Below are 27,557 nucleotides of genomic sequence, written 5' to 3'. Positions count from 1 at the left end.
ATGTAACAGTTTAATTCATACTTGAGAAATATATAAATACACCACTCTTTTGCACTCCTTGTTGGGAACTTTTTTTAATTTTAAAACTGGATTTCCACCTACAGTAAAGACAGACTAGTTTTTATGTGGATCCACAACGGTCAGGAAGTTTGGAAGTTAATTTCACTGAATTTTGTGACTAGTCTTGAGTCTGAAAGCACATTCTTCTCCTTTTTAAAAAACAAACAAAACAAAACTAGTCTCAATGGTTTAATTAAAAGCACAAAGAGACAATTGCATCTGACAGAATGCCACAGCAGGGGGATTGTAACCAGGAGCCTGTCATTGGTATGCTGGAGGCATGCACACCCAGTCCTGAGACCTGGTTGGTGCCTTGACTGTGGGACATAATCCACAGCAGCTCCAGGCAGCTCTGACTGAGGAGTGGGCCAACTGTCTCCACGGATGACGTCATGCAGAAATTTATTGTCTTTTTGGTCCAGCGCTTCTATATAAATAAATATCACATTTATTTAGGAACAAAATCTGGTTTGTTTTCATGTGACACAAGCTACAAGGGCAAAATTGCAGGTATTTTTAAAACAGTTTTTCTTTATTGTATCAAACATCAGTGCTAGAAAGCTAATAAAAACAGTCCAACGTCACATGTGAACATTAATGTACATCTATACATAGCATGCTAGCGTTAACACGCAACATGCGTTGTTTATTTTTATTCATAAATTGTATTTATTTTATCCTTGGTTGGAATAAAATCGTAATCGTCGTTTAGAGCCGCTAAATAATCCACAACCAATCACTGCCCACCGGGACGGCGGGACGTCCAATCAGCTTTTAGACTGCAGCTCGAATCCCCGCCCTCCGTTCCACTTCTTTGGACACACAGAAATTGTCGCAGGGAGCGCAGAAGCTGACTGGCTTTAATACTAGACAGGATCAATAACATTTGCAAAAATGGTCGATGCTTTCTGCGCCACATGGAAACTGGTGGACAGCCAGAACTTTGATGACTACATGAAGGCACTTGGTGAGCTACTTTGATTTGTTGTTAATTCATTTTACACTTTGAAATAAGAGGCTCTAGTGTAAAAGATGTTGCCTGCTGTAACTTTAAACTGCACTTGCTCAAGATTATTTATATCTGGGATAAATTATATTTGCTTCATTTGTGACTACAATAACACGCCATTAAAAAGTTGTAATTTTTTTTTAAAACAGGTGTTGGGTTTGCCACAAGACAAGTGGGCAATGTCACCAAACCAACTGTAATAATCAGCCAGGATGGAGAAAAACTGGTGGTGAAAACCCTGAGCACCTTCAGGAACACTGAGCTCTCTGCCAAGCTGGGCGAGGAGTTTGATGAGACCACACCAGATGACCGTCATGTCAAAGTGAGCTGAGTATATGTCAGGTTAATTCTTAGACATGGCATTCACTCTTACTTGGATCTGACATGACCTGAACCATTCCATGTCTCTGCTTGCAGTCTGCCTTCTCTATGGAGGGAAACAACCTGGTGCAGGTACAGAAGTGGGATGGCAAGGAAACCAAATTTGTCAGAGAAATCAAGGATGGAAAGATGGTGATGGTAAGATTAAATAACATGTAATGATTATATCAGCCTCTACAACTATAGATACATACTTTATTTCTGCCATTGTGTTTATATTTATTACTTTATGGAGCCATAACCCTAAAGATCCAAGTGTTTAAAGGACTGAGGTTTTATCACCCAGTGTGCATTAACTTTGAAACATTGCATTAAAATCATAGCTAAATTGTAACCGCCATCACGTAACACAGGTTGTTTTTACTTTTTCCCCTTCCCTACCCGACAGACTTTGACGTTTGAGGGAGTCCAGGCAATCCGTACATATGAGAAAGCTTGATTTGACCACTTGAACGAAGAAGTCATCTCTTCATTGCGCCAATTTACCCAGAAACATTTCTACTTTTGCAGTGATTTGCACTTGCTCTTGTAACATGAGATATTCATTTTGTTAAATGTTTTTGTAAAATCATTTGTTTGAAATTTCAACCTCAACTATTTCCCTCTGTGTATTCGTGTTTGAAAGAATAAAAAAAATAAAAATAAACACTTGACTGAATATTCTGTGTCTCAAGCATTTCAGTTTTAATTTAAAGAGAAATAGATCTCCCTTGGGAATGTGTGGGTTCTTGTGCACGTTTGAATGCAGTCCTACATTTCTTTCAATCAAACAATTCAACTTAAGTTGTGGGAACAGTGGTCCTCCTGTGATGGGCGAGATCCAGGTGACAGCTGCAGGGTTACGGTGCAGGCCAGAGCTGGGCGTCTAGCAGCAGCAGCAGCCGGCGTGACCGCTGAACTCAGGGGTGTGAATGTCCTCTAGTAACCTCCAGATGGTCAGAGATGAGCAGGAGCCAGAAGCAGTGGGGTGGGGGTGTGATGTCACTTGAGATAATCCGGTTTTAGTTGTGGTGTCATTACGTAGAGGCATCATGCGATGGTGTGTGGACCAACCATGAATGGATACAACGACAAATGACAATGATAAAGAAAAACACTGCAGATATGGACAGATTTGTCAGTCCAGCATTCCCTGGTTAGTAACTAAAAGTGAAAGCATAAAGTGTTTGCGAAGTGTTTTATACAAGAGGGCACTGTCATAAAGCTTTTATTCAGTGGGAAGTTCCCTCATCTATCCTTCATCTTTCCCACGTTTTAAGCATCCAACCTAAAGCCTCCCCGTCCTCTGTAGTGAGCTGTGTGAAACCCACGGAACACTGGGACAACAAGTGGCCATTCTTCTCAACTCAGCACAGGCTGCCAAGTTTTTTGGCCCCCTCTAAAAGGCTACAAAGAAACTGTGGTAACTGGAGTGGAACTCATTTGGCCATTCCCTGCTGAATTAATTTAAATTAAATTCCATCTGTATACTCCAGGTAGAGCATTCCAAAAATTATCCCTGCTCCTACAGCAGCAGGCCAAATCATTTGCGTATGTATTTAGTGTGAAAACAGTTAAAAGACAAGGTCAGGTCAGTATCACACCCTGTGTTGGAGAAACACTGTGAGATAATATTAGTTCAATGTAGCATCATCTCTCCTCAGTGTGCATAACAGGACAGGATGTGTGAAATCTGTGTCCTTGGTGTAAACTGGCCTGTTGTAACATCACTCTAGCTTCATGAAGCAAATACATGTTGACCAGACTATCTATCTATCTATCTATCTATCTATCTATCTATCTATCTATCTATCTATCTATCTATCTATCTATCTATCTATCTATCTATCTATCTATCTATCTATCTATCTATCTATCTATCTATCTATCTATCTATCTATCTATCTATCTATCTATCTATGTGTATATATGTATATATACAGTATATATACAGTATATATACTGTATATATACTGTGTATATATATATATATATATATATATATATATATATACACACACACCACACACACACACACACACACACACACACACACACACACACACACACACACACACACACACACACACACACACACACACACACACACACACACACACACACACACACACACACATCTAAAAGTAAGAAAACCTAATCTCATTTACCCCCACCCTTAACACCCTTACTATTACTATTTAAGCTTAATGCTAGCCTGACCATTAAGCGTAAATAGTCACCTGGAGAAATATTGCGTTAGAAATATTGTGGTTGGCATCATCAGAGAAAGAGACAACTCAAAAAATAAACGCTTGCATTGCTATGTTTTAATGTCAAATTGCTACTTTTTACAAATATGAAGGATCTTTAATTGTCAGATGTTACATCTGGTTTGATCTACAATTGAAGAGCAGTTGTAGTAATCGCTCAGTATATATCTTTCCATTAATGCTACTATTTACAATAAGATTATTTAAACATAAACGATTATCTAGACTTATTGTAGCAAACAAGACTGAAATTCAAGTGTTTCGTGTTGCTGCTCTTAAAGATTTGGGCCTGCAAAATAAAAACACAAACACATCATGCGCATTTCATTCAAGGAGCAACATAAAATATTTTGATCAGTCAGGTGTTCAAATATGTATATACCACACATATTATTGTGGTGAAATGAAAACAACAAATATTTATCGCCTGTCATCATGAATAAAAATGTTGGATGTTATACAAAACATCTTCTTTCAACAACTCATAGAAATAATTCCCACAACTTCAACAGTCAGAGGAGCATCTCCTCAGAACTGCTGCGTCCTGGAGAGGATCGCCTTCTACAGCATGGACTGATGAAGACTGTGGTTCTGCTCTTTAAATGAAAAGATAAGTGGATGTACTTTTGAGCAGATTTAGGATTAGTGTCACAAGCTGTAGTAACTGTCTGTACAGTTAACAGCCATATGTAAACAACAGCTGGTGCAAACCGACAAATTATTTATCATCTGACAAAACCTGCGACGCTGTCTGCAGCAAGTCAGCGCGTTGTCACATGACCGCAGATATAATAAAGGATGTCAACGTTTCACTTTGATGTTATACTCAAATTCATCTTACAGCAACATTCAAGTTGTGTGATCAACCTGTGGAGGAGCCGCTTCCTGCAGCTCCATTTGATCTTCAGAGAATTCAACTCATGTTCAACATTAATCTGAAATTATCCATACTCTTCATCGAATGCACAAAATATTCATAAACATCAGCATGAATCCCGTTATCTTTTGTATTAACACAGTTAAAAAGATGCGATGAAAGGATTTTCCTGTTAATACCATGTTCAATATGACAGATAAACTAGAGGATGCTTTCAAAGACTTTCCGTAGCGCTTAAGAACCCATTCAAAGGCTCCCTAAACTATATTGTTTCCACATCCCACACAGACACAAGCAGTCACTGACCATTCCTTATGACTGAAAATGAATCTCTTGTGCCCTGCTGTACTTCAGCTTGTAAAACATCTTTGATATCAGTGCAAGAAAAGACTTCACATTTCTAACGTGTCTGCCAAATCTAGCATAAATCTGATTGATTGTAGGAAAATAAATATCAAGTAAGTTCCATTTTGACAGTGCACACAGGAAATGCTTGCAATTTCTATAACACCAGTGTTGAAATATGGCGCTGGTGCACGTCCACATGGACTTAAAAGGTAGTGTTTGTGGTATTGTTAGGAGCTCTCATATACAGTGATCAATCATTCCTTATAATGCATAATAAATAGACGGAAGAACACAAGAACCATTTTCTTTCGTCAGTGCTTTGATTCCTGGATTGTACCCATTGGGAAAGAAATAGGAATATGTGAATAGGAATGCTGTCCGAAGACAAAAAGAACAAAATATCTCAGATGAATGAGTATAAAATGCTCTATTTCTTCTTGAAAAGCATGCCATCGTACTGACTTGCGCGATTTGCTGCGAGTTCATAAATGAATACTACATAAAGGCTGCACACCTTATTTTCCCATTTAAATATTCCAGTGACATGCACCTTTCAAAAGAATAAAACATATAAACGAAGAATAAATAAATAAATAAAAGTAATGGAGAGGAATGACACTATTTAGTATTGAGAGCTCAACCAACTTGGAAATAGAAATAAAATCGGTCCGTCACGTAAAATTACCCATCTTTCTCTGCTGTCCAGGGACGAGCAGCAGTGAAGAGCGGGCTGCGTTTCAGCAGCGCAGGGAATGACGTGACCTTGTCATCATCACTAAACTGACTTCACTGTAAACATCAGACTAAAATCAGACCGAGGATTCAGATCTGCAGCGGCGAGAAGGCGTAAAATGGGAACTGGGCCTCGTCCTCGTCCACAAAGAAGCACTGGAAGTAGGGCAGCTCATCTGTGGAGGAATTCACAGTTCAGCACAATAAGTTCCTCGCCTCTGTCTGGAATCCTGAGGAGAATGCGCCGTTTGCACACATGTATGATATTTCACTTGTGATCCGGGAATCTGGACTCACCTTCCATGGCAAAGCTGTCTGATAAGGAAGGCTCCGCTGTCAGAAAGAGAATGTAATGTCAACCATAAAGTGATTTTATAACGTATCATCATTTACTTACTGCTCCTCTATAAAGTACCTTTCTCCTCGCTGGCAGCTTTTTTCTCATTAGATCTATCTACAACACAAAGAAAGGATTGTGTGAGTGAAAAAAGTCCTGGAGATTTTTTTAAAAAATTGAGTAGCTTATTAACAGTTATACCTTTCTTTGCTGGCTCCTGTATCTCTCTAAGAACTCTGTCTTCTTAAATAGGGAAACAAATATAAATTTGACATATTTGTACATATTTCACACATAAATTTTAATTATTTAATGATGTAATCATGAATTCTGATGTACCTGTAGATTTCTCCCCCCGGGCTGCTTTTTTCTCAACCAATTTTTCTAAAACAAAACAAAAAAAAATAAAAAAATAAAATTAGGGGGACAGTTTGAAGTCATATGAGTATAATATTCAGTTTGTTAACAGTGAAGTACCTTTCCTCACAGGCGCTGGCTTTTCTTTAACTTGTCTGTCCTCTGCAATGAATCAAATAGTTACCAGCTGTGATTAGTCCAAAACGTCCTGGTCTTCTTTTTTCACAAATTAACATAGCATTATGTATTTCTTGATGCACTTAAAGTGTAATGTGTGCATATATCTTTCTTTGCTGCAGTAGTTTTGAAATTTTCTTTTGAAACCTGAAATATGATGTTTGGATTTCTAGACCAATTCATATTCAGCAGGAAAATATCCTCAAACCTTCATGTTATAATCTGATTACTACAGAGGGCTAAAAGAAGTGCTGACCAAAATGCATCTCCAAATGACTGCAGACTGCTGCAAACACTTTACCTTTCTTCATTGCAGTGTGCTTGTCCTTCTCTTTAGGAGTCTCCACTTCTGAAAAAGCAAATCTACGTTCACACATGAACAAAGCTACAAGGTTTACAGAAACGCATTTCATTTGTGCTGTTCCTGTTTTGTGGCTGGTTTAGGCCTTTCTTCAGAAACAATCCTGGTGTGTTTTTAATAACTAAACTTTAACTACAAGAACAAGAAGTTGTTCACAACACTGTATAGAAGCATGTGTTTGCTAATAGAGCTGCTGCAGAGAAACAATTCTCCATTTAATGCACAAGACATCCTTTATGATCATCATATTCAGCTCTAATTTTTTTAAAAAAAAGTATGCATTTGTCACCTAACTTGGAAATGTGAGATGTGAAATTTACTGTACCTTTTTTAACAGCTGGTTTGATCTTGTGTTCTGGTACTTTAGGCTCTGTGTTAATAAGAAGGTGAAGAGTTATTGCCACAGAGTAAATAACCTAGACTACAGCACAATAATAAACACTCAGTTACCATTTTATTATGAACTCTATATCATTCAAACTGCTCATCAGAACCTGAACATTATGACCTTCATAAAGGTCACATTTATTGCAGGACGGTTGAATGAGGTGAGGCATGTGTCTTGTAAGCTGGCAGACAATAAAGTTTCCTCTAAGGTGCTACAGAAACCAGCAGCATGCAGACGTTAACATGCTACCTTTCTTCTTTAGCAGTGATTTGACCTTTTCCTTTGTTTTAGCTGCCATTTTAGGAGCTGATTCAAAAGAAAACATTTTCAAAACTTACTAAAAGAAAAAATAAATGTGCAACAGATGTCTTGTTTGATTCAGTTTTTACCTTCATGTGCTAACTTTGGCTTCGCCTTTGTAACACCCGTTACTGAATACAACATAGAATGGAAATGAGTTAAGTTTAGGTATCATTTAAATTCTTTCAGTGGTGGATTTTTTTGTTCTGCATCATTACCCATGAAGTCTACTTCAGTGGGTTGTTTTGACATGGTAATACTGAGGTATTAGCACGGATACACAGCACTTCTTTAGTTCTGCTGGCATTATGGTAAAAAAATTTTTCGTAAAATGCTAGATAATATAATAAATGCATTACCTTTTGTGGAAATAACAGGCTTAGCCACAGCTTCTAAAAGGAAAGAAGAAAAAACTGTCGTCATTTTTGCTCTTTTGAAAAGTGATTGAAGTTCTAGAAGCAGAATTTTTAACTGATCTGTACCTTTCTGTGAAGTTCTTGCTTTTTCCTTTGCTTTTACAGCTTCTACATTAAAAGAAAAATGAGAAATGTCACAAAAAACCCTAAAAAAAAGATCTCACAACAATCCTAACAGTTGCACATCTACACAATTCTATGCAATGTAGCATTGCGCTTTAACACACTGTAGGTAAAGCCACTGTTGCCATGTGAAAATCATGCATTTCAAAATTCATTCATTCATTCCTTCATTCATTCATTCATTCCTTCATTCATGCATTCATTCATTCATTTTCTTCTGCTTTATCTGCCATTTCCAAATTACTGAATATAAAAGTTTAAAAACACTTTTATCAGCAAAGCATTTAAGTGTTCAGAAGAAGTGTGGTCTTACAGTAAACGTGAGCTGTGGTTGAGCAGCTGGATGCAGAAGCATTAAAACTTTACAGAAATACATTTCAATGCATACCTTTCCTTTTTTCTGCAGATCTAGGTTTTACTTTGGTAACAGATAGTAGAAAAATAAATGACATTATTATTGTAAAGTGTGCGATGGCTTGTGAGAAACCATTAAAAAAATAATGTCACAAAACTACAACTAAATTAAATTTTAAACAAATTTTAAACGCCAAAAGAACAACAGACCTTTTGTAGTGGTTGCTGGTTCTGCCTTCTCTTTGAGGAGCGTAGGTGCTGCAGGTGCTGAAGAGAAAATATCACAAAGGAATATTTTTATTTAACCAGAAAAAAGTTGTATTGAGTTACAGTAACTCTTCTCCCAGGAAGTCCTAACTGAGATAGATGGTCAAGAATTACACAATACATAAAGGACAACACAAGGCCACAAATGAGACCATAAAGATATACTACACGCACTATAGTACCTTAGATAACAGACATGTATAACAAGTTACTACAGACAGCTACAAAGGCATCATGGTTAAAAACAATTGCATTTTTTTAAAATCAAGGTCGGTTTTAAAAGGTTTTTTAAAAGTATTAAGATGTGGATGTGATTCTGTTCCTTTAAAATTGAAAAATCCTTCATGGATGCTGAACACTTTCTGATGCATGTGCACCCTAGACAGAGACATTCTGGAAGGGTAGATAACAAATATTCAATGTAGTCGTGTAACCAAATAGACATACCTTTCTTTACAGGCACAACCTTAACGCGCTCTTTTGTTAGGGACTCATTTTTATGAGGTGCTTCTGCCTCTGTAAAAATGAAAAGTCAGTAGGAGAACCAATGGGTTGACTATTTATCAGAAATATTGATTAGTCTCCTCTCACCTTTTCCTACTGAGGCTGGTTTTGTTTTGAGTGGAGCTGGTTCTAATTCAAAGAGATTCATATTTATTACGCAAAAAAAGGAATAATACTGAATGTGAGGTTAGAATTTACCTCTCTTAGTTGAAACCGGTTTGTGTTTCTGTTTTGAAACCTCAGCTGCTGGAAAACACACAAGATGTTCAGAATGGAAAATAAAGACCCCCAATTTCATGTGAATGTGCTTGTTTGAAATGTGTCGTACATGAATCTGGAGATATTGGTTTGACTTTCTCCTTTGGCACTTTTACGTCTAAGAAAAGAAGAAAAATAAACAGGTGCATGCTTATCATCATTGTTCCACTGACTTACACATGGAGAACTGCAACACAAATAAAATACACAACACAAAGAAAAAGTTCTTTCCTCGACAGGACCATTTTGACTTTATAACCGGAAAGATCTTATTCAAGCAGAATCAATTCTAAAATAAAATAGACCTATAGTACCTATCTGGACATTGTTAACCTGGGACTCGTCCGTTCTGGTATAGACTTCGGTAGATGAGCGCTCATATCTGTTTGACAAAGTTTATGCTGGATGGCCTTTCTTCCACAAACCTCTGAATTTATCTGGGCTTGGGACTGTCCTACAGCTGACACTAGTTTGTGCCCCCGTAGTGCTTCATTAAAAAAGTCATTTAAAATACAAGTTGTTTTTGTTAATAAAAATACGTGTTATTGATGATGGGGTAGCTCATTTTTTGTTTGTTTCTTATTTCATTTAAACATCTGGGTGCACACTGTTTCACGACAACATCCATCAAAGATCAACCAGAGGTAAAATGTAACTGTGACCTGATTCTTAGTTGTATTTACTCACCTGCTTTTGTTACATTAAGATGCTCCTTTTTCAGGACAGACACAACCTCCTTCTTGAGTACTTTGATTCTTTTAGGAGGTCTTTTCAGTTTAGATTCTGACAAACACAGCAGAGATTGAAGAGGTATACAGGACATCATTACATTATACAGTACTGTACTTCCAATGAATAAAGGGGAACTATCCACATGCTTCTTTGGATCCTTACGTGACATAGTAAATCTAAAATAAATGCATCACCACTTTTACCTTGTGCTGACATGACTGGTTTGACGTCATCTTTAACAGCTTCTGTGTATCAAAAACAAAATTTCATGACTTTATGACTAATATTTTGCTCTTGTGATAAAATTATTATCAAGAAGTTCTAGTTAATGAACCAATAATGCATTTGCGTTACCTTTCTTAGCAGGAGTCGCTTTCGCTTTAACCTTTGGAACCTCTGTTACAAAATACAAACTTAAATTGGGTGGGTATCTTGTATCATTTTAAAATTTCCTCAAACAATATTGTGACTGAAAAAAACTGTTAACTGACTGAAGTTACCTTACTTTATGTTACTATGAAGAGACAACAATTACACTGTAACTTGTCTCAAATGTTTTCCTTGGAGTATTTTAGTAATTTTTAATGAGTTGAAGCACATTACATGTGATCTGCATCCATATTCCCTTAGATACAGAAAAGATTTATATAGATTATTTTCAATTCTTTTGTTTTGACTTCATGTTAGAAAACTCACAAACGTCTAATTACTTGTCTTGCTGTGAAGCCGCATAACCTCATGTAATGGTTGCACTATCAGCAATTCCAGCAGACTGTATGACACTTTATGTTAAAAGTTGGTAGAATTCAAAGTGTTACTTGACAGTGTGTGTTTTATTTGTGATGAAACACACTGTAGAGCACACTGAGCCTGTTACCCACCTGTTGTAGTAACATTCATACGCTCCTTCTTTAAGACAGGAACAATTGGCTTTTTGACAGCTTTCAGCACCTTTACTTCCTTCTTGGGCTCATCAGCTGAAATGAACAGAAAACTTATTCTATGGTGTCATAATTATGGTGCTTTTTGTAATTGTACACAGTATTACACAGTTTTTCTGATGAAATCTGATCAATATAATGTCCATATAATGTCCAAAGCAATTGTATCAATTCCTTGAAAGACATATTATTATAATAACTAAAGCTTTGTAACAGATGAGTCAAAAATGCATAACTGAAAGAGGTAATTTAAACCATGGGCTGTTTTGAGCTGTTTGTAACAATTATTAATGATAAGGGCATCCTGTCTTTTCTGTTAGTTTCTTATTTCATCTAAACATCTGGGTGCACGCTGTTTCACTTCAAAATCCATCAAAGATCAACCACAGGTAAAATTTGACTGTGACCTGCTCCTTAGCTGTAGTGACTCACCTGCTTTTGTAACGTTAAGATGCTCCTTTTTCAGGACAGACACAACCTCCTTCTTGAGTACTTTGATTCTTTTAGGAGGTCTTTTCAGTTTAGATTCTGACAAACACAGCAGAGATTGAAGAGGATCACATAGGTGTACAGGACATCATTACATTATACAGTACTTCCATTGAATAAAGAGGAACTATCCATATGCTTCTTTGGATTCTTATGTGACAAAGTAAATTTAAAATAAATGTATCACCACTTTTACCTTGTGCTGACATGACTGGTTTGACGTCATCTTTAACAGCTTCTGTGTGCCAGTAACAATATTTCATGACTTTATGACTAATATTTTGCTCTTTTGATAAAATTATTATCAAGAAGTTCTAGTTAATGAACCAATAATGCATCTACTTTACCTTTCTTAGCAGGAGCCTCTTTCGCTTTAACCTTTGGAACCTCTGTTACAAAATACAAACTTAAATTGGCTTGGTATTTCTTGTATCATTTTAAAATTTCCTCAAAACAATATTGTGACTGAAAAAAACTGTAAACTGACTGAAATTACCTTACTTCCATGTTAACAATTACACTTTAACTTGTCTCAAATGTTCTTCCTTGGAGTTTTATAGCTCTTATTATATGTCTTGATGTGAAGCTGCATAACTCCATGTAATGGTTGCATTACAAGCTATCAGTGTGTGTTTTATTTGTGATGTAACACACTGTAGAGCACACTGAGCCTGTTACTCACCTGTTGTGGTTACATTCATACGCTCCTTCTTTAAGACAGGAACAATCGGCTTTTTGACAGCTTTCAGCACCTTTACCTCCTTCTTGGACTCATCAGCTGAAATGAACAGAAAACTTATTCTATGGTGTCATAATTATGTTGTTTTTTTAGATTTTACAATGTATTGCACATTATTTCTGATGAAATCTGATCAATATAATGTCACACAGCTGAAACATTTATGAGGCATTTATTGCATCAATTCATTGAGAGTGATAATATTATAGAAATTAAATCTTTGTAACAGATGAGTCAAAAATGCACGACTGAAAGAGGTAATTGAAAACATGGGTAGTTCTGAGCTGTAACAATTATTGATGATAAAGGCATCCTGTCTTTTCTGTTATTTTCTTATTTCATCTGGGTGCACGCTGTTTCACTCCAACATCCATCAAAGATCAACCAGAGGTAAAATGTAACTGTGACCTGATTCTTAGTTGTATTTACTCACCTGCTTTTGTTACATTAAGATGCTCCTTTTTCAGGACAGACACAACCTCCTTCTTGAGTACTTTGATTCTCCTTAGAGGTCTTTTCAGTTTAGAGTCTAACAAACAGAGCAGAGGATTGACGAGGATCACATATTGTACATATTCATTCATTCATTCATTCATTCATTCATTCATTCATTCATTCATTCATTCATTCATTCATTCATTCATTCATTCATTCATTCATTCATTCATTCATTCATTCTTTTTGTCTTGAAGACGAGTAAATCAGTAATTGTATTGCCTCCAGCCACTTATCCGAATCTGGGTTTAATTTAATGTGTTTGCATTGTTGATGTTTTAATTTTGTGATGTAAGGTGACCTTAAGTGCTAAGAAAGGCACCTAACAAACAAAATTTATTAATATTATTATGACAATATTTTGTTCATGATCATATCATCGAGTAGCGGATGGTCATAATAGTCTGTCAGGTGCTGTAGCACTACCGGCTGACATGATTTATTTGTACAGATATTGTGATCATTGACTCCACTCCTGTAATCTAGGAAGACTCTGAAACCAATTAAACACACACAAAAATAGATTTTCATAGGCGCCATTTGACTTTACTTTCACTAAAGGGACATTTCTGGAAACACCCAAAATTAAATATGCCAACAGTAAGAAACTGCAGTTCAAGACATAGCTAGTTACATCCCGCCTCAGCGGTGATATATGGTAATGTGCTATTGCTGTCACTATCACCACTTTTACCTTGTGCTGATATGACTGGCTTGACTTCATCTTTAACAGCTCCTGTGAGTCAAAAACAACGTTTTATGACTTTGTGAGTATTATTTTGCTCTTGTGATAAAATTATTATCAAGAAGTACTTATTAATGAACCAATAATGCATCTGCCTTACCTTTCTTAGCAGGAGCTCCTTTTGCTTTAACTTTTGGAACTTCTGTCACAAAATGCAAGCTTAGTTTAGCTGTTTGGTTTTTTTTATATCATTTTAAAGTTTCATTAAAACAACATTGTCACTGAAAACCTGTAAACCGATAGTGTCTTAGCTTAACATTTTATATATCTTGCTGTGAAGCTGCATATTCCACGCAGAATTCAAAATGTTACCTGACAGGTCAGATCAGTGTGTGTTTTGTTTGTGATGAAACACACTGTAGAGCACACTGAGCCTGTTACTCACCTGTTGTGGTTGCATTCATACGCTCCTTCTTTAAGACAGGAACAATCGGCTTTTTGACAGCTTTCAGCACCTTTACCTCCTTCTTGGACTCATCAGCTGAAATGAACAGAAAACTTATTCTATGGTGTCATAATTATGTCTTTTTAAAAAAAAAAAATTTCACAATGTATTGCACATTATTTCTGATGAAATCTGATCAATATAATGTCACACAGCGGAAGCATTTATGAAGCATTTATTGCATCAATTCACTGAAAGTGATAATATGATAATAATTAAATATTTGTAACAGAAGAGTCAAAAATACACAACTGAAAGAGGTAATGTAAAACATGGGTAGTTTTGAGCTGTTTGTAACAATACATGTTACTTGATGATGAGGATGTTTGTTTCTTATTTCATTTAAACATCTGGGTACACGTTGTTTCACTCCAACATCCATCAAAGATCAACCAGAGGTAAAATTTGACTGTGACCTGCTCCTTAGCTGTAGTGACTCACCTGCTTTTGTAACGTTAAGATGCTCCTTTTTCAGGACGGACACAACCTCCTTCTTGAGTACTTTGATTCTCCTTTTCAGTTTAGAGTCTGACAAACAGAGCAGCAGATTGACGAGGATCACATTGGTATGCAGGATATCAATACGTTATACATTATGTTTTCCCCACCATGTTCGTTTTATTGTACATTATACTATGCTAAATATTACAGTTTAACTGTTGAATGGGTTCCATTGGATTTATCTATAAATAATTAGTCTAGATAGCTACACATATCCACAAGAGGACAACTGATTATCCTCAAGTGTTAATCCCCGTTTATATTTAAAGCTTTTGCTAACAATAGTCAGTGGATCCATATATTGTGAAATCATTAAAAAAAATGGCGTTGGTGGTCGAATCAAACCTGTCTTTGTGTCTCTCTTCTTAACAGGTTCTTTGGGAGTCTTCTTGATTTCTTTCTCTTCTTTGGAAGATTTGGTTGGATGCGGTTGTTCGTGAGAAATCTTTTCTGTTTCTTTTGCTGCAGCGGGGATTCTTTTGACATCAACCTTCAAGGGCTTCTCTTCTATTTCTACTTTTTCCTTCACAGAAGCCTTCTTTTGGTCTTTTTCCATCCTAAATATTTTATCCTCAACAGGTGCTGTTTCTTTAGATGATTTAATTACTTCCTTTACAGAAAGCCTATCCTCTTCTTTCTCTTTCTTGAAAAGATTCTTTATGTCTATCGGAAGTGACTTCTTTTCTTTGGAGGGCTTGACTTGTTTGTCTACTTCAGAAGGTTTCTTAATGTCTTTATCTCCCTTGGATGGTTTTGTTACTTCTGCTACTTCTTTAAATGGCTTTTTCACTGTTCTCTCTTCTTTAGATGGCTTCTTTACCTCTGCCTTTTCTTTAGGTGATTTCTTTAATTCTTTCTCTTCTTTAGATGGTTTCTTGACTTCTGGCTCTTCTTTAGATGATTTCTTTACTTCTGCATCTTCCTTGGATGGTTTCTTTAAAACTTTCTCTTCTTTAGATGGTTTCTTTACCTCTGCCTTTTCTTTAAGTGATTTCTTTAATTCTTTCTCCTCCTTAGATGGTTTCTTTACTTCTGCCTCTTCCTTGGATGGTTTCTTCACTTCTTTCTCTTCTTTAGATGGTTTCTTGACATCCGGCTCTTCCTTAGATGGTTTCTTTACTTCTGCATCTTCCTTGGAAGGTTTCCTTAAAACTTTCTCTTCTTTAGATGGTTTCTTTACCTCTGCCTTTTCTTTAAGTGATTTCTTTAATTCTTTCTCCTCCTTAGATGGTTTCTTTACTTCTGCCTCTTCCTTGGATGGTTTCTTTACACCTTTCTCTTCTTTTGATGGTTTCTTGACTTCTGGCTCTTCTTTAGATGGTTTTTTGACTTCTGGCTCTTCCTTAGATGGTTTCTTTACTTCTGCATCTTCCTTGGATGGTTTCTTTACATCTTTCTCTTGTTTAGATGGCTTCTTTATCTCTGCCTTTTCTTTAGGTGGTTTCTTTACTTCTTTCTCCTCTTTAGATGGTTTCTTGACTTCTGGCTCTTCCTTAGATGGTTTCTTGACTTCTGGCTCTTCCTTAGTTGGTTTCTTTACTCCTGCATCTTCCTTGGATGGTTTCTTTACATCTTTCTCTTGTTTAGATGGCTTCTTTATCTCTGCCTTTTCTTTAGGTGGTTTCTTTACTTCTTCCTCTTCTTTAGATGGTTTCTTGACTTCTGGCTCTTCCTTGGATGGTTTCTTTCCCTCTTCATCTTCTTTGGAAGTTTTCTTGACTTCTTTTTCTTCTCTAGATGGTTTCTTGACTTCTGCCTGTTCCTTGGATGGCTTCTTTACTTCTTTCTCTGCTTTGGATGCTTTCTTTACTTCTGCCCCTTCCTTAGATGGTTTATTTACTTTTTTATCTTCTTTAGCTGGTTTCTTTACTTCTGCCTCTTCTTTAGATGGTTTCTCCATGTCTTTCTTTTCTTTTGATGGTTTCTTTACTTCTTTATCTTCTTTGGGAGTTTTCTTGACTTCTGTTTTTTCTTTATATAGTTTCTTGACTTCTTTCTCTTCTTTGGACGACTTCTTTACTCCTGTTTGTTTAGGTGGTTTCTTTACTTCTTTCTCTTCTTTGGATGGTTTTTTGATTTCTGGCTCTTCCTTAGATGGTTTCTTGACTTCTTTAAGCTCTCTGGATGTTTTCTTTACTTCTGCCTTCTCTTTCGTTGGTTTCTTGACTTCTTTATCTTTTCTAGATGGTTTCTTGACTTCTTCCTGTTCCTTGGATGGCTTCTTTACTTCTTTCTCTTCTTTGGGAGTTTTCTTGACTTCTGGCTCTTCTTTAGATGGTTTCTTTACTTCTTTAAGTTCTTTGGAAGTTTTCATTATTTCTTTCTCTTCTTTGGATGTTTTCTTTACTTCTGCCTCGTCTTTAGATGGTTTCTTCACTTTATCTTCTCTACGTGGTTTCTTGACTTCCGCCGCTTCCTTAGATGGTTTCCTTATGTCTTTCTCTTCTTTAGATGGCTTCTTTACTTCTTCCTCTTCCTTAGATGGTTTCTTTACTCGTTCCTTTTTCTTAGATTGTTTCTCTATGTCTTTTTCTTCTTTAGATGGCTTCTTTACTTCTTTATCTTCTTTGAAAGGTTTCTTGACTTCTTTCTCTGCTTTAAATGGTTTCTTTACTTCTGCCTCTTCCTTAGATGGTTTTTCTACTTCTTTATCTTCTTTAGATGGTTTCTTTACTTCTGCCTCTTCTTTAGATGGTTTCTCCATGTTTTTCTTTCCTTTAGATGGTTTTTCTACTTCTTTATCTTCTTTAGATGGTTTCTTTACTTCTGCCTCTTCTTTAGATGGTTTCTCCGTGTCTTTCTTTTCTTTAGATGGTTTCTTTACTTCTTTATCTTCTTTAGATGGTTTCTTTACTTCTGCCTCTTCTTTAGATGGTTTCTCTATGTCTTTCTTTTCTTTAGATGGTTTCTTTACTTCTTTATCTTCTTTTGGAGTTTTCTTAACTTCTGTTTTTTCTTTATATAGTTCCTTGACTTCTTTGTCTTCCTTTGATGACTTCTTTACTTCTGCCTGTTTAGATGGTTTCTTTACTTCTCTCTCTTCTTTGGACGGTTTCTTAACTTCCGCCTCTTCCTTAGATGGCTTCTTGACTTCTTTCTGCTTCTTAGATGGTTCCTTTACTTTTTTCTCTGCTATCAATTGTATCTTTTCTTCAGTTTCTTCTTTAGATGGTTTCTTTATTTCTACCTCTTTAGGGGGCTTTTTGACTTCTTTTTCCACCTTATATGGTTTCTTTACTTTTCTCTTTTCTTTGGATGGCTTCTTTACTTCTGCCTCTTCCTTAGATGGTTTCTTTACTTTTGTCTCTTCTCCAGATGGTTTCTTTATTAATTTCTCTTCTCTAGATGGCTTCTTGACTTCTTTTTCTTCTGTAAGTGGTTTCTTTGCATCTCTCTTTTCTTTAGATGGCTTCTTAATTTCTGGCTCTTCCTTAGATGGTTTCTTTACTTCTTTGTCTTCTTGAGATGTTTTCTTTATTTCTATATCAATTTTAGATGGTTTCTTTACTATCTCTTCTTGGGGTGGTTTAATTTCTTCCTTCTCTTTTGATGGTTTCTTTATTTCCTTCTCTTCTTTGGATGGTTTCTTGACTTCCTTCTGTTTAGATGGTTTCTTTACTTCTTTCTCTGTTTTGGATGGCTTCCTTAATTTCTTTTCTTCTTTAGATGTTTTCTTGACCTCTTTCTCTTTAGATGGTTTCTTTACATCCTTGTCTTCTTTGGTAGGTATCTTGTTTTCTTTCTCTTCCTCAGATGATTTCTTGATTTCTTTCTCTTTCAAAAGTGGTTGCTTTACTTGCTCCTCATCTGAACAAAATTATTTTAAAAAATATCATTCACTATTATTTACTTCATATCCTACCACAATTATTCTTGGGTGCTTAAAGTGATCAAAGTGGTTTACACACCCTAAATAAATCAAAATATCTGGCACCATGTAATTTTGGCTATATGTCAATAAATTGCTCTCGATGTGTAATTACCTTTGGCCTTCTGTAGTTTCTTCTCAAGGAGTTCTGCTCTTTGCTTTTCTTCCTTTAATTTTACCTCAGCAGCTGCTTCTATTTTGTCCTCCACCTCTTTCCCCACTTCCTTTACAGCTTCTGCCAGGTCTGTAAATAACAGCATATTTTCACAGATAAAACTCAGGTCTTTCTGTGGAAGGAGTACATTCTAGCAATAGAATCAGTTTGTTAGATATGGGATCATTTGAGTCAATGTGTGTCCACCTGTATAAATCCGCAGTTTTGAGAATTGGAATGATTTAATGATTTGCCCAAAGAGTTACATGACTTTTTTTTTTCCGGCTAAAGACAACCTAATATTTTCGATGATGATGCTTGTCTTTGATTATTAAGTAATGATATCCTACGAAATGGACAGCACATTGAATAGAAATGTGTGACATTTCTGCTGATAGACCTGGACAGGATAAATATATCAGTTGTCCCTTCTCAAACAACTCTTCCTAAAATCTAATCCACTGTAATCCGTTCAGTCTGTAAAACATATTTTTCATTGAAAAAAAAACATGCTAATGCTTTCGAAATGGTTCTAAATGCAGATTTAAAGGTTGTTATTCACAGTCAAAAAACAAATGAACACAAAAACACTGAAGTAAAAATCTGAAATTTGACACGAGTCTTTGAATGATATCTGATTATTATTACAACTGATATCCTGTCTCAATTCATTCCATGTCTTTTACAAACATCTTAAAAAAGGCAGATGGTTCAGTAAATTTACATTCAGATAGACAGATAGATATATACTGTATACTTTATTAGGAAATTGTTTTAAAAAATTACGCATTGGCCAGGAATCAAACCCAGGTAAATTGCTTGGAAGGCAGTTATGCTCACCACTATACCACCAAGGCCACACCATTCATCACTAACAACACTCGTCACTGAGAAAAAGTTTCATTACCTGACAGAAAATAAATTCAGAAAGTGTGGTGATGAAATGAATGTACCTTTTTCACGTTGGGCTCTGGATCCGACTCTCCTGAGCCTTTCAAAGGGAATGTGAACTTTCCTCCTTCGTTTAAGTTCTGTTTTCACGTCATTGTTCTCGTCGTGATCATCAATACTGTTTGTGTGTTGATATTTGTCAACAACAGTCAGTTCTTCTCCTTCCTCATCATCAGTTTCTGCACTGACATGGTCAAGTTTTGTGACTGACAGGATTTCTAGCTCTAGATAATAGTCTAATATCTCCTTTTTTTCATCTTCATTATCCGCCTTCATGACAATCTCCTCTTCATCCTCTTTTTCTTCTCTCTCATCCTCCTCTTCGAAGAACTCCTCATCATCAAGGTGTAAAACTTTGTAGTTCTGTTCATTTTTTACAAACTCATCTTTGACATGAGTGACAGTTATTTCAATGTTTTCTTCAACTTGTTGTTCATAGAAATTTTTATCATCAATATCCTCCTCACTGACCACGTCTTCTGTTTCTGTCTCCCACTCCTCTTCATCCTCCCCCTCCTGTCCTCCCTCTAACACCAGTCCCTCTGTGGACTTCTCCTCTTCCATGTCTTTGAAAATAGGTTTAGTTTCTGTCTCCTCCTCATCTTTAACTTCTACACCTTCATCGGTTTGTGTTCGTTCCTCCTCCTCATCTAGTGCATTTTCAGCTTTCGTCTCCTCCTCGTCATCTTGAACTTTTGCACCTTCATCTGTTTTTGTTTGTTCCTCCTCCACATCTGTCTCATTTTCAGTTTTTATCTCCTCATCCCCTTCAGATTGTACTGCATTATCACTAGTGATTGCTTCTTTCTCCTCCTCTATGTCCTCATCACCAAGAGTATCATCTTCAGTTATTGTTTCCTCCTCCTCCTCCTCCTCCTCCTCCTCCTCCTCCTCCTCCTCTCCTTCATCTTCCACCAAAATATCTTCAGGTTTTCTTTCCTCCACATTCTCATCAATGAATAAATCATCTGTTTTGGTCTCATCCTCTACTACAGTTTTCTCCTCTTCTTTTTCCTGATCTTGTACAGCAGCATCTTCAGTTGTTGTCATCTCTTCCTCTTCCTCATTGTCTTCTTCGAAAATCTTTTCAGGAATTTTGTCCTCCACCTTCTCATCTTGGACTAATTCTTTTGTTATGTTCTCATCTTCTTCTAGTGTTTCCTCCTCCTCTCCCTCCAAGTTATCTTCTGCTGGACTGACATCAGCTTTTGTTTCCTCCTCCTCCTCTTTTTCCTCACTATCTTCCTCTAAGACATCTTCAGGTTTTTGGTCCTCCAACTCATCTTTGACTAAATTTTTTGTTTTTCTCTCATCCTCTTCTAATGTTTGCTCCTCCTCTCCTTCCATCCCATCTTCAATTGAATTGACATCATCTGTTGTTTCCTCCTCCTCCTCCTCCTCCTCCTCCCGATCCTCATGTTTTATTGCAACATCTTCAATGATTGTAGCTGTCTCCTCTTCCTCACTATCTTCTACCAAAATATCTTCAGGTTTTTCGTCCACTGTCTCATCCAGGACTAAATATTCTGCTTTCTTCTCATCTTCTGCCACTGTTTCGTCCTCCCCTCTGTCCACCTCTCCCCCCAGCTCCTCCTCATCCTTTATCTCCTCTTCCATCTTTATTTCCTCCTCTGCTTGTAATTCACCCTCCTCTGCTTTTATAGTGCTCATTGCTTGTTCTTCTTCACCCTCCAAGATTTCTGCATGCTCCTTTATTTTAACTTCATCTTCCTCCTCCTCTGCTTCTTCCTTTTTAGTCTCATCATCAAGGGTTACGTCATCCTCCAGAGATGGTTGATGTTCTGTTTCTTGAAGCCTCACTATTGACGATGATTAATAAAAAATGAATGCCTGTTATTGATGTTGAACCTGCCAAATGAATGTGTCTATTAAAGAATAAGTGTGTGAATACCGTCATCTCGCTCAGCCTCTATCATATCTGCATCACTAACAGGTTCAATGGGGTCTTCAGCCTCGCCCTCCATCTCTGAGCCTGGGAATCCACTTAACTCTGCATCAGCAGCGACTGCATCTTTGGCAGCAAGCATGATCTCTGTAACTGCATGATTAACCCATGTGACCCGTCTGATCTGACTTTCACATATTTGGCATTTTTTACAATAACAAACGTTGTTTTACATTCAGCTGAAATTTGTTAGCGTGAAATGGAAAATTAACTTTGAAACATCAACATAATATAACCTATGTGCTGTAGTTACTGGTTGTCTTTGTGGTTTTATCTAAAAAAAATTTTTGTCAACAAATCTCTAGAAATAAATAAAAATCAGGTAACTTAACTTAAAATAAATCTATATTCTTCAATCAATCTTTACATAAAAAGCTGTAAATAGTGCCTTTGTTGGGGTTGAGTTTCAGTATTAATACATAAGTGTTCATGTTGAAATGATTAATTTTCCTGAATAAATGAGTCAATACTCTTACTATAATGTAATACTTTAAGGTGAAAATCAAATATAAATTTTGATAGTAGACATTATGACATTATGGCTTTGATGCTGATAAGTTCACAAGTTTCTCTGAGTTTATTTCTAGAGGGAACTTAAAATCTGAAAATGTCCATTAAACCTAGTTCACCCAATGAGAATATCTGGCACATTAGAGAAAGAACTGCAACATTGTTTTTCAGTATCATTAAAGGAAAACTTTAAATGTAGAAACTTACTGAGCACTAAATCAGTATAATTAATATTTTGAATTTTAGTTTTTTCAAGGGATTTGTTGACATAAATAAAAACATAAAACGCTTTTTATTGAATTGTTCCCTCAACATCAGCACCCACAATGACAACAGTCTAATACCCTCTGAAGGCTATCGTTTGACCCTCATTGTCTGATGTACCCACAAGGTCATGCAGTAAGCACATGAAATAGGTCATATGAAAACACACGTCACCCAGTACAAACAATCCAGTTACATACATACATACATACATACATACATACATACATACATACAGGAAATCAAACATGTTTAAATTGTTGTGATACAGACAGTTCAGTCAGTTGGATAGATAATGACTGGACAATGCAATTCCAAATAGAGCATAATACAGTGAATTCCATGCTCAATATGTTTTTTTTAAATAAATATAACATTTTCTGAGATAAACTCAGTATTATAACACACATATTTCATTTAAAAAAATAGCTTGACAAACAGTGGGAGAGATGCAGTCACCAAAACATAGAGAAGTTTCTAATAAGGCAGACAATGGTTATGATTTGTTTGTGTTATCATTTGGTCATGCCAAAGAAAGAAACGTGTCAAAGAGAGTTTATTCAAACAGGGTGTGCATACAGAGTCATCGTATTTGTTTCACGCTGAACATGATAGAAGGCAGCACCGAGCCAAGTTCACACACAGTAGTGAGAAAAATAAAGGTCATTGCCAACATGCATGAAATGAAAATTGAACACACATGTGCAAAAACGGACATTGTAATGTATTTGTGTGATTGTAATGTACTGTACTTGTGTGTAATGGCAGTGTTGTCTTACCTTTTTCTAAAGGTGGCAGAAATTCCCCTACGTTTCAAAAAAAAGAAAAGAAAGTTAGTCTTTAAGAAATTCTTTTGACCCGTCTTACAACAACCCTGTTGTCATTACTTACCTTTCCTGTGTACCAAATGCATATCAGATGGAGAGACTACAGTTTCATCTAAACAGAAGGAAAAAAACCCCCACAATTTTAGTTGCTGTCTCAATCTGGGAAGAGGCTTAACATGCCAACTAAACTGATTTTTAAAAAGTCTGACCTTTTTCAGTCGCTACGTTTACAACTGGTGCTGCAGCAGGTTTACCTAAAATAAGAGAAAACAATACAGTAAAATACACATCAATATATGTATGTGTGTGTGTGTGTGTGTGTGTGTGTGTGTGTGTGTGTGTGTGTGTGTGTGTGTGTGTGTGTGTGTGTGTGTGTGTGTGTGTGTGTGAAGAAATAAAAATAAAAGAAGCATACCTTGATCACCAGTAATCATGCTAGACATGTAAGCCAGGAACACATCTTTCTTGTCTGTGAATTCCAACAGGGCATCCTCAACAACTTTCATGGGGTCAATGGACACTTCAGGCATGATCCCTGAAATATTATTACACCAAAACATCAGCCACACAAGGTAACACTAAAAAATACATTGTTCTATTGTTGACTTTCTCTTCCATCACCGTGCTTATTCATATCCAAATATACATACAATGGAGCTGATATATTGCGAGGTGTTAAGAAAGACCTTTTTCACTAGTCAGCGTTGTGGAGACGTAGCTCAGAAAGTCATTTATCTGTTCTGTTGTTCTCCTCAGAGCTGCTGTTGGGCTGAATCCCACAGCTTGTTGGATCTCTGCAAACAGAAAAGTCAAAGTGAAAACTGCAGGTAGCAGAAGAGTAAACATGGAAGAAGTGTTCATCCTGTTACTTATTGAAGGTATGCAGATATTACCAGTAATGTTGGATTAAAGTATCAAAAATAAATGCAGTCAATGTACAGAAACAATTATTTATCTAGGTAACAGATACTACATACACTGGGTAAAGGTTAAAAAACCATGACAGTTACTGCACCTTTTATTGTGTCCAATATTACATCCATGACTGCACAGAGGACATCCCGGATGTTTCCTGCTATTCCACTCGCAAAGTCATTCACAGCACTGAAAGCGTTCCTTCCAATGACCACGGGGTCAATGAAGCTGATGTCAGTGATTCCTGAGGAACGTGCATCCAGACAAAAGACACATCAGTTCATTTAAATTTGTTTTTGTTACACAAACACAAAATTTCCAAGTTAATACTGTTGATTTAGTGATAAATCAAAAGAAGGAAAAATGATATTGAAAGTAAATACGTATTAGCAATATGAAGGTTTAAATATGAAGCCGGTACCTGTTATTATGTCAAGGAATTTGTCTACGATGGCACAGAGCACATCGCGGATGGAGCCCACCATTCCACTCACAGTGTTGTTAGTCACATTGAAGACATGTCTGCCAATGACCACAGGGTCCATGAAGCTAACATCAGTGGTTCCTATGGAAACACAAGACAGACGGTGGATGAACACAAAGGACCAGAATGTAAAATCTGTGACGTGCTTTATGAAATAGAAACCACAAGTTTAACGACAATCACCTTTCACTACATCCAGAATCGTGTCCAGAATGGTGCAGAACACATCCCGGATGTTGCCAACAACTCTGTTTATGAACTCATTAGTGACACTGAAGACACGTCTGCCTGTCACCACTGGGTCAAAGTAGCTCAGGTCTATAATTCCTGCAGGAGAAAAGGTTATGTGAAATGCCCACGTCAATGCTTTGGAATGCAATCTAGCAAAAATATTGAAGTATAAGTTTAATTTCTTGAATAAATCCTCCTGACTCACTTTATTTTGACAAATATTGTGTTACTTGTGTGCAAATGAAGACGGAATGCAGTTAGAAATAAAGATAAATACAGGGAGTACATACCTTTATTTATTTTTGATATAATTTCCAGTACAGAATCCACAGCGGCACAAAGTGTGTCCCTGAAGGAGCCGAGGACTCCACACATGATATCATTAGTTGAGTGGAAAGCTCTTCTTCCGATGGTCACAGGGTCAACGTAACTGAGGTAGAAGTTCCCTGTGTTTTTCATGGGGTGGAGGGTTATTGTAAGGAACACCTAATAATGCTGACACCTTTCTCACCCGGTTGAGTTTGTTGTCTTACCTTCCTCATCTGAAAAGTAGCGAACAAATCCATCTTTTGCTTCTATTATTTCTTCGGCAGCATAAGTGGCAGCAGACCTGGGGTCACTCAAATCAGGTGCACATTCTAGTGGCACAAAAATAAGAGTCACATGTTCCATCCATCCTTATAGACGAGAGTCACATATTGTTCTGTGTATTTCAAAGGTACTAAAAGCTTGCAGCATGTTTTTCTTTTTTGCACCTTGGAACTTTTGAAGTAGACTGGATACTTCCTCAACGGCGTCATTAACAGCTTGAACAGGGTTCGTCATGATTTGCTGAATGTCTGGGAGTTAAAATGGACATAAAGATGACTAACGTCATGATAGAAGATCTGAATCAATTCACTTGTGAATATTTGGGACCCACCAGGAACTGTCTTGTACTCCACAAAGTCAAACATCACTATTCCCACAACCACCCAGGACAGGAGAGCAGCAAGAGCGATCAGGAGCTCCGCGGACGTCTTGAGCTTCCCGAGGAGCCCCAGGCCTTTGGCCCTGGCGGATCCTCTCCGTGCTGCCACTCCATTGGCCCCAATGGCTGTGGAGGAAGATTGTAAATGCTAGAATCTCTCTGTGAACTCACACATAGGATTACACATTTTAAACTAAATTAGAAATTATGATGGCTTCACCTGGGGAATGTTACCAGCTCCAATGTCATCCTCTGGACACTGGAGCTAAATCACAGGTGAGGGATGTTTCCTGTGTCGTTCAAAGTAATAAACTTTACACAGTGGGTCTAAACTTAGTTTTTATCAAACTAGAACCTCTGCCTGTGTATCGTATCAACATGCAAAGTTTGATTTGAATGAGATGAAATTGACTGAAAATATTTTTGTGTGACACACAAAATTTTGAAATTTGAAATTTCCGCTGAACTTCTTTAAGACCAAAGAAGGAAACAAATCATTAAAAAGAGATTAATTTAAAGAGATCTGTTTTTCATATTTCATGTGATTATTCTAAATTGGGATGAACATGATTCCAATAGATAATAAAATATTGAAAAGATTTAAGAGACAATGCTGCTTGATAAACTTGATCATTGGAGAAACATTTGATTAGAGGATCTGTCTAAACTTAAGCTAGTTCCCACTACTAAACGAACATGCACACAATTATACTAATCTTGAACAACAACCTAAAATTATGAAAGAATTCAGTGTGGGTGTGTTGTGATGTATTTCATTTTTGTTCTTTCTTAAAATGTAGTTGCATGTCTTGTTTTGCATACTTAGTTGTGTGTGGGGGAAAAAGTTGCTGTCTTTGAGGCAGCTAATGGGGATCTAAATGGTAAAAGAAATTAACAGTGGAATAATCTTTTAACAGCATTAAAAACCATCTCTATACTAGCATCAACACTGACGTACTGTACCAAATTAAACCTGGTGCCAAACAGTCCAAAATACGTGCATGACTTATGAGTCACATCCTCATTTACAAATGCTGGATTGAGCTCAAAGCAGTCTCTTGTGTCAAATAAATTATGAGAGACAAGTGGTATCAAAGTAAATGCACAGTGACATTTCCCTTGCTGTCAGCTCAACCAATTTTTCTAATTTCTGACTCCATCATAAATAATAGTTTCTTGTTAAGGAGATTATTGTTTAGGGCGATCACAGACTTATTTTTAAAATCTGTTGAAAGTCGAGGCCAGCTTCAGCAGCAGTCGTGTCTGTCACAGGACAGATTCAGGCTACATGATATCCTGTATTTATAGCAGCTGACTTTCAACACTGTCCTACGATGACTCATGACATTATAACATCACAACTTCTTTGTTATATATCACCTCAGCTTTATTTGCTCCTGCAAACCTTGAGAGTAGTTAACTTCAATACTGATTCGCTTGTACCTGTCCTACCTTCAGCCATGGTGACAGAGAGACAATTTCAAGTATTAACTCTTGAGTTGGGGGCAAAGCCTCCTCATGCAGAAGCGAAGGAAAAATCACAGTAATCAGTAAGAATCCAATCAGCGTCCAGTGAAAAAACGCCCCAGATGTTAAATTATTCCATTTCAAAGTGGTGATCGTAGTCTTGATTGCCAAAACATGTAGTCCGCAAGTTATAATGAACAGTTGTTGTTTTTTTTAAAATGAAGGCAATGGACAATCAAACTTGAAGCTTTCTCCAGATGTTGGGGAATTTAGTGCTGCCGATGGGGCAGCATTGATGAGGGGGGTCTAAGAATGGTGGGGCAAAGCAAAGCAAAGACAAGACAAGGAAAGAACCAAGCTAAGCA

At 36.8% G+C, this 27,557-nt stretch overlaps 2 protein-coding genes across 12 annotated transcripts; one reads left to right on the top strand and one right to left on the bottom strand.

Moving 5' to 3' along the window:
* Positions 1 to 872: 872 nt before the first annotated feature.
* Positions 873 to 2,092, top strand: fabp7a (fatty acid binding protein 7, brain, a). The gene is made up of 4 exons (XM_068338515.1): positions 873 to 1,027; positions 1,219 to 1,391; positions 1,487 to 1,588; positions 1,839 to 2,092. The coding sequence occupies exons 1-4, from the start codon at positions 955 to 957 to the stop codon at positions 1,887 to 1,889; spliced, it is 399 nt and encodes a 132-aa protein (XP_068194616.1). The 5' UTR covers positions 873 to 954; the 3' UTR covers positions 1,890 to 2,092.
* Positions 2,093 to 3,736: 1,644 nt separating this feature from the next.
* Positions 3,737 to 27,557, bottom strand: si:ch211-266g18.10 (axoneme-associated protein mst101(2)). Of its 11 annotated transcripts, none has more exons than XM_068339032.1 (48): positions 27,169 to 27,557; positions 25,678 to 25,851; positions 25,511 to 25,594; positions 25,289 to 25,393; positions 25,046 to 25,201; positions 24,708 to 24,851; positions 24,462 to 24,605; positions 24,141 to 24,284; positions 23,812 to 23,919; positions 23,541 to 23,660; positions 23,335 to 23,379; positions 23,190 to 23,237; positions 23,078 to 23,104; positions 21,471 to 21,617; positions 19,561 to 21,378; positions 18,569 to 18,697; positions 14,931 to 18,392; positions 14,526 to 14,612; positions 14,025 to 14,120; positions 13,740 to 13,781; positions 13,589 to 13,630; positions 12,833 to 12,928; positions 12,343 to 12,438; positions 12,008 to 12,049; positions 11,857 to 11,898; positions 11,604 to 11,699; positions 11,112 to 11,207; positions 10,585 to 10,626; positions 10,434 to 10,475; positions 10,186 to 10,281; positions 9,569 to 9,616; positions 9,439 to 9,486; positions 9,328 to 9,369; positions 9,184 to 9,252; positions 8,680 to 8,736; positions 8,504 to 8,533; positions 8,059 to 8,100; positions 7,936 to 7,968; positions 7,666 to 7,707; positions 7,526 to 7,582; positions 7,214 to 7,258; positions 6,829 to 6,876; positions 6,471 to 6,512; positions 6,333 to 6,377; positions 6,195 to 6,233; positions 6,072 to 6,110; positions 5,954 to 5,989; positions 3,737 to 5,832 (listed from the first exon to the last, which is right to left on the bottom strand). In XM_068339032.1, exons 1-48 carry the CDS (start codon positions 27,185 to 27,187, stop codon positions 5,747 to 5,749), a joined length of 8,637 nt encoding a protein of 2,878 aa, XP_068195133.1. In that variant the 5' UTR covers positions 27,188 to 27,557; the 3' UTR covers positions 3,737 to 5,746. The 11 variants fall into 11 exon arrangements, with proteins under 11 accessions (XP_068195133.1, XP_068195130.1, XP_068195131.1 ...); XM_068339029.1 differs by having other exon boundaries at positions 6,195 to 6,236; positions 27,169 to 27,555; XM_068339030.1 differs by having other exon boundaries at positions 6,195 to 6,236; positions 9,439 to 9,483; positions 27,169 to 27,555.

The sequence above is a fragment of the Antennarius striatus genome, chromosome 17 (assembly GCF_040054535.1).
Source record: "Antennarius striatus isolate MH-2024 chromosome 17, ASM4005453v1, whole genome shotgun sequence".
NCBI lineage: Eukaryota > Metazoa > Chordata > Actinopteri > Lophiiformes > Antennariidae > Antennarius > Antennarius striatus.
The sequence above is the reverse complement of the archived record's forward strand: the minus strand, read 5'-3'. Positions and strand labels throughout refer to the sequence as shown.

Excerpts from the sequence above, each read along its gene's own strand:
- fabp7a (XM_068338515.1), top strand. The coding sequence starts at position 955 with ATGGTCGATGCTTTCTGCGCCACATGGAAACTGGTGGACAGCCAGAAC. Across the intron at positions 1,392-1,486 it reads CAGATGACCGTCATGTCAAA|TCTGCCTTCTCTATGGAGGG; the intron begins GTGAGCTGAGTA and ends CTCTGCTTGCAG. Across the intron at positions 1,589-1,838 it reads AGGATGGAAAGATGGTGATG|ACTTTGACGTTTGAGGGAGT; the intron begins GTAAGATTAAAT and ends CCTACCCGACAG.
- si:ch211-266g18.10 (XM_068339029.1), bottom strand. Across the intron at positions 18,698-19,560 it reads CAGAGCCCAACGTGAAAAAG|ACCTGGCAGAAGCTGTAAAG; the intron begins GTACATTCATTT and ends TGTTATTTACAG. Across the intron at positions 8,101-8,503 it reads ATCTGCAGAAAAAAGGAAAG|AAGCTGTAAAAGCAAAGGAA; the intron begins GTATGCATTGAA and ends CTTTTAATGTAG.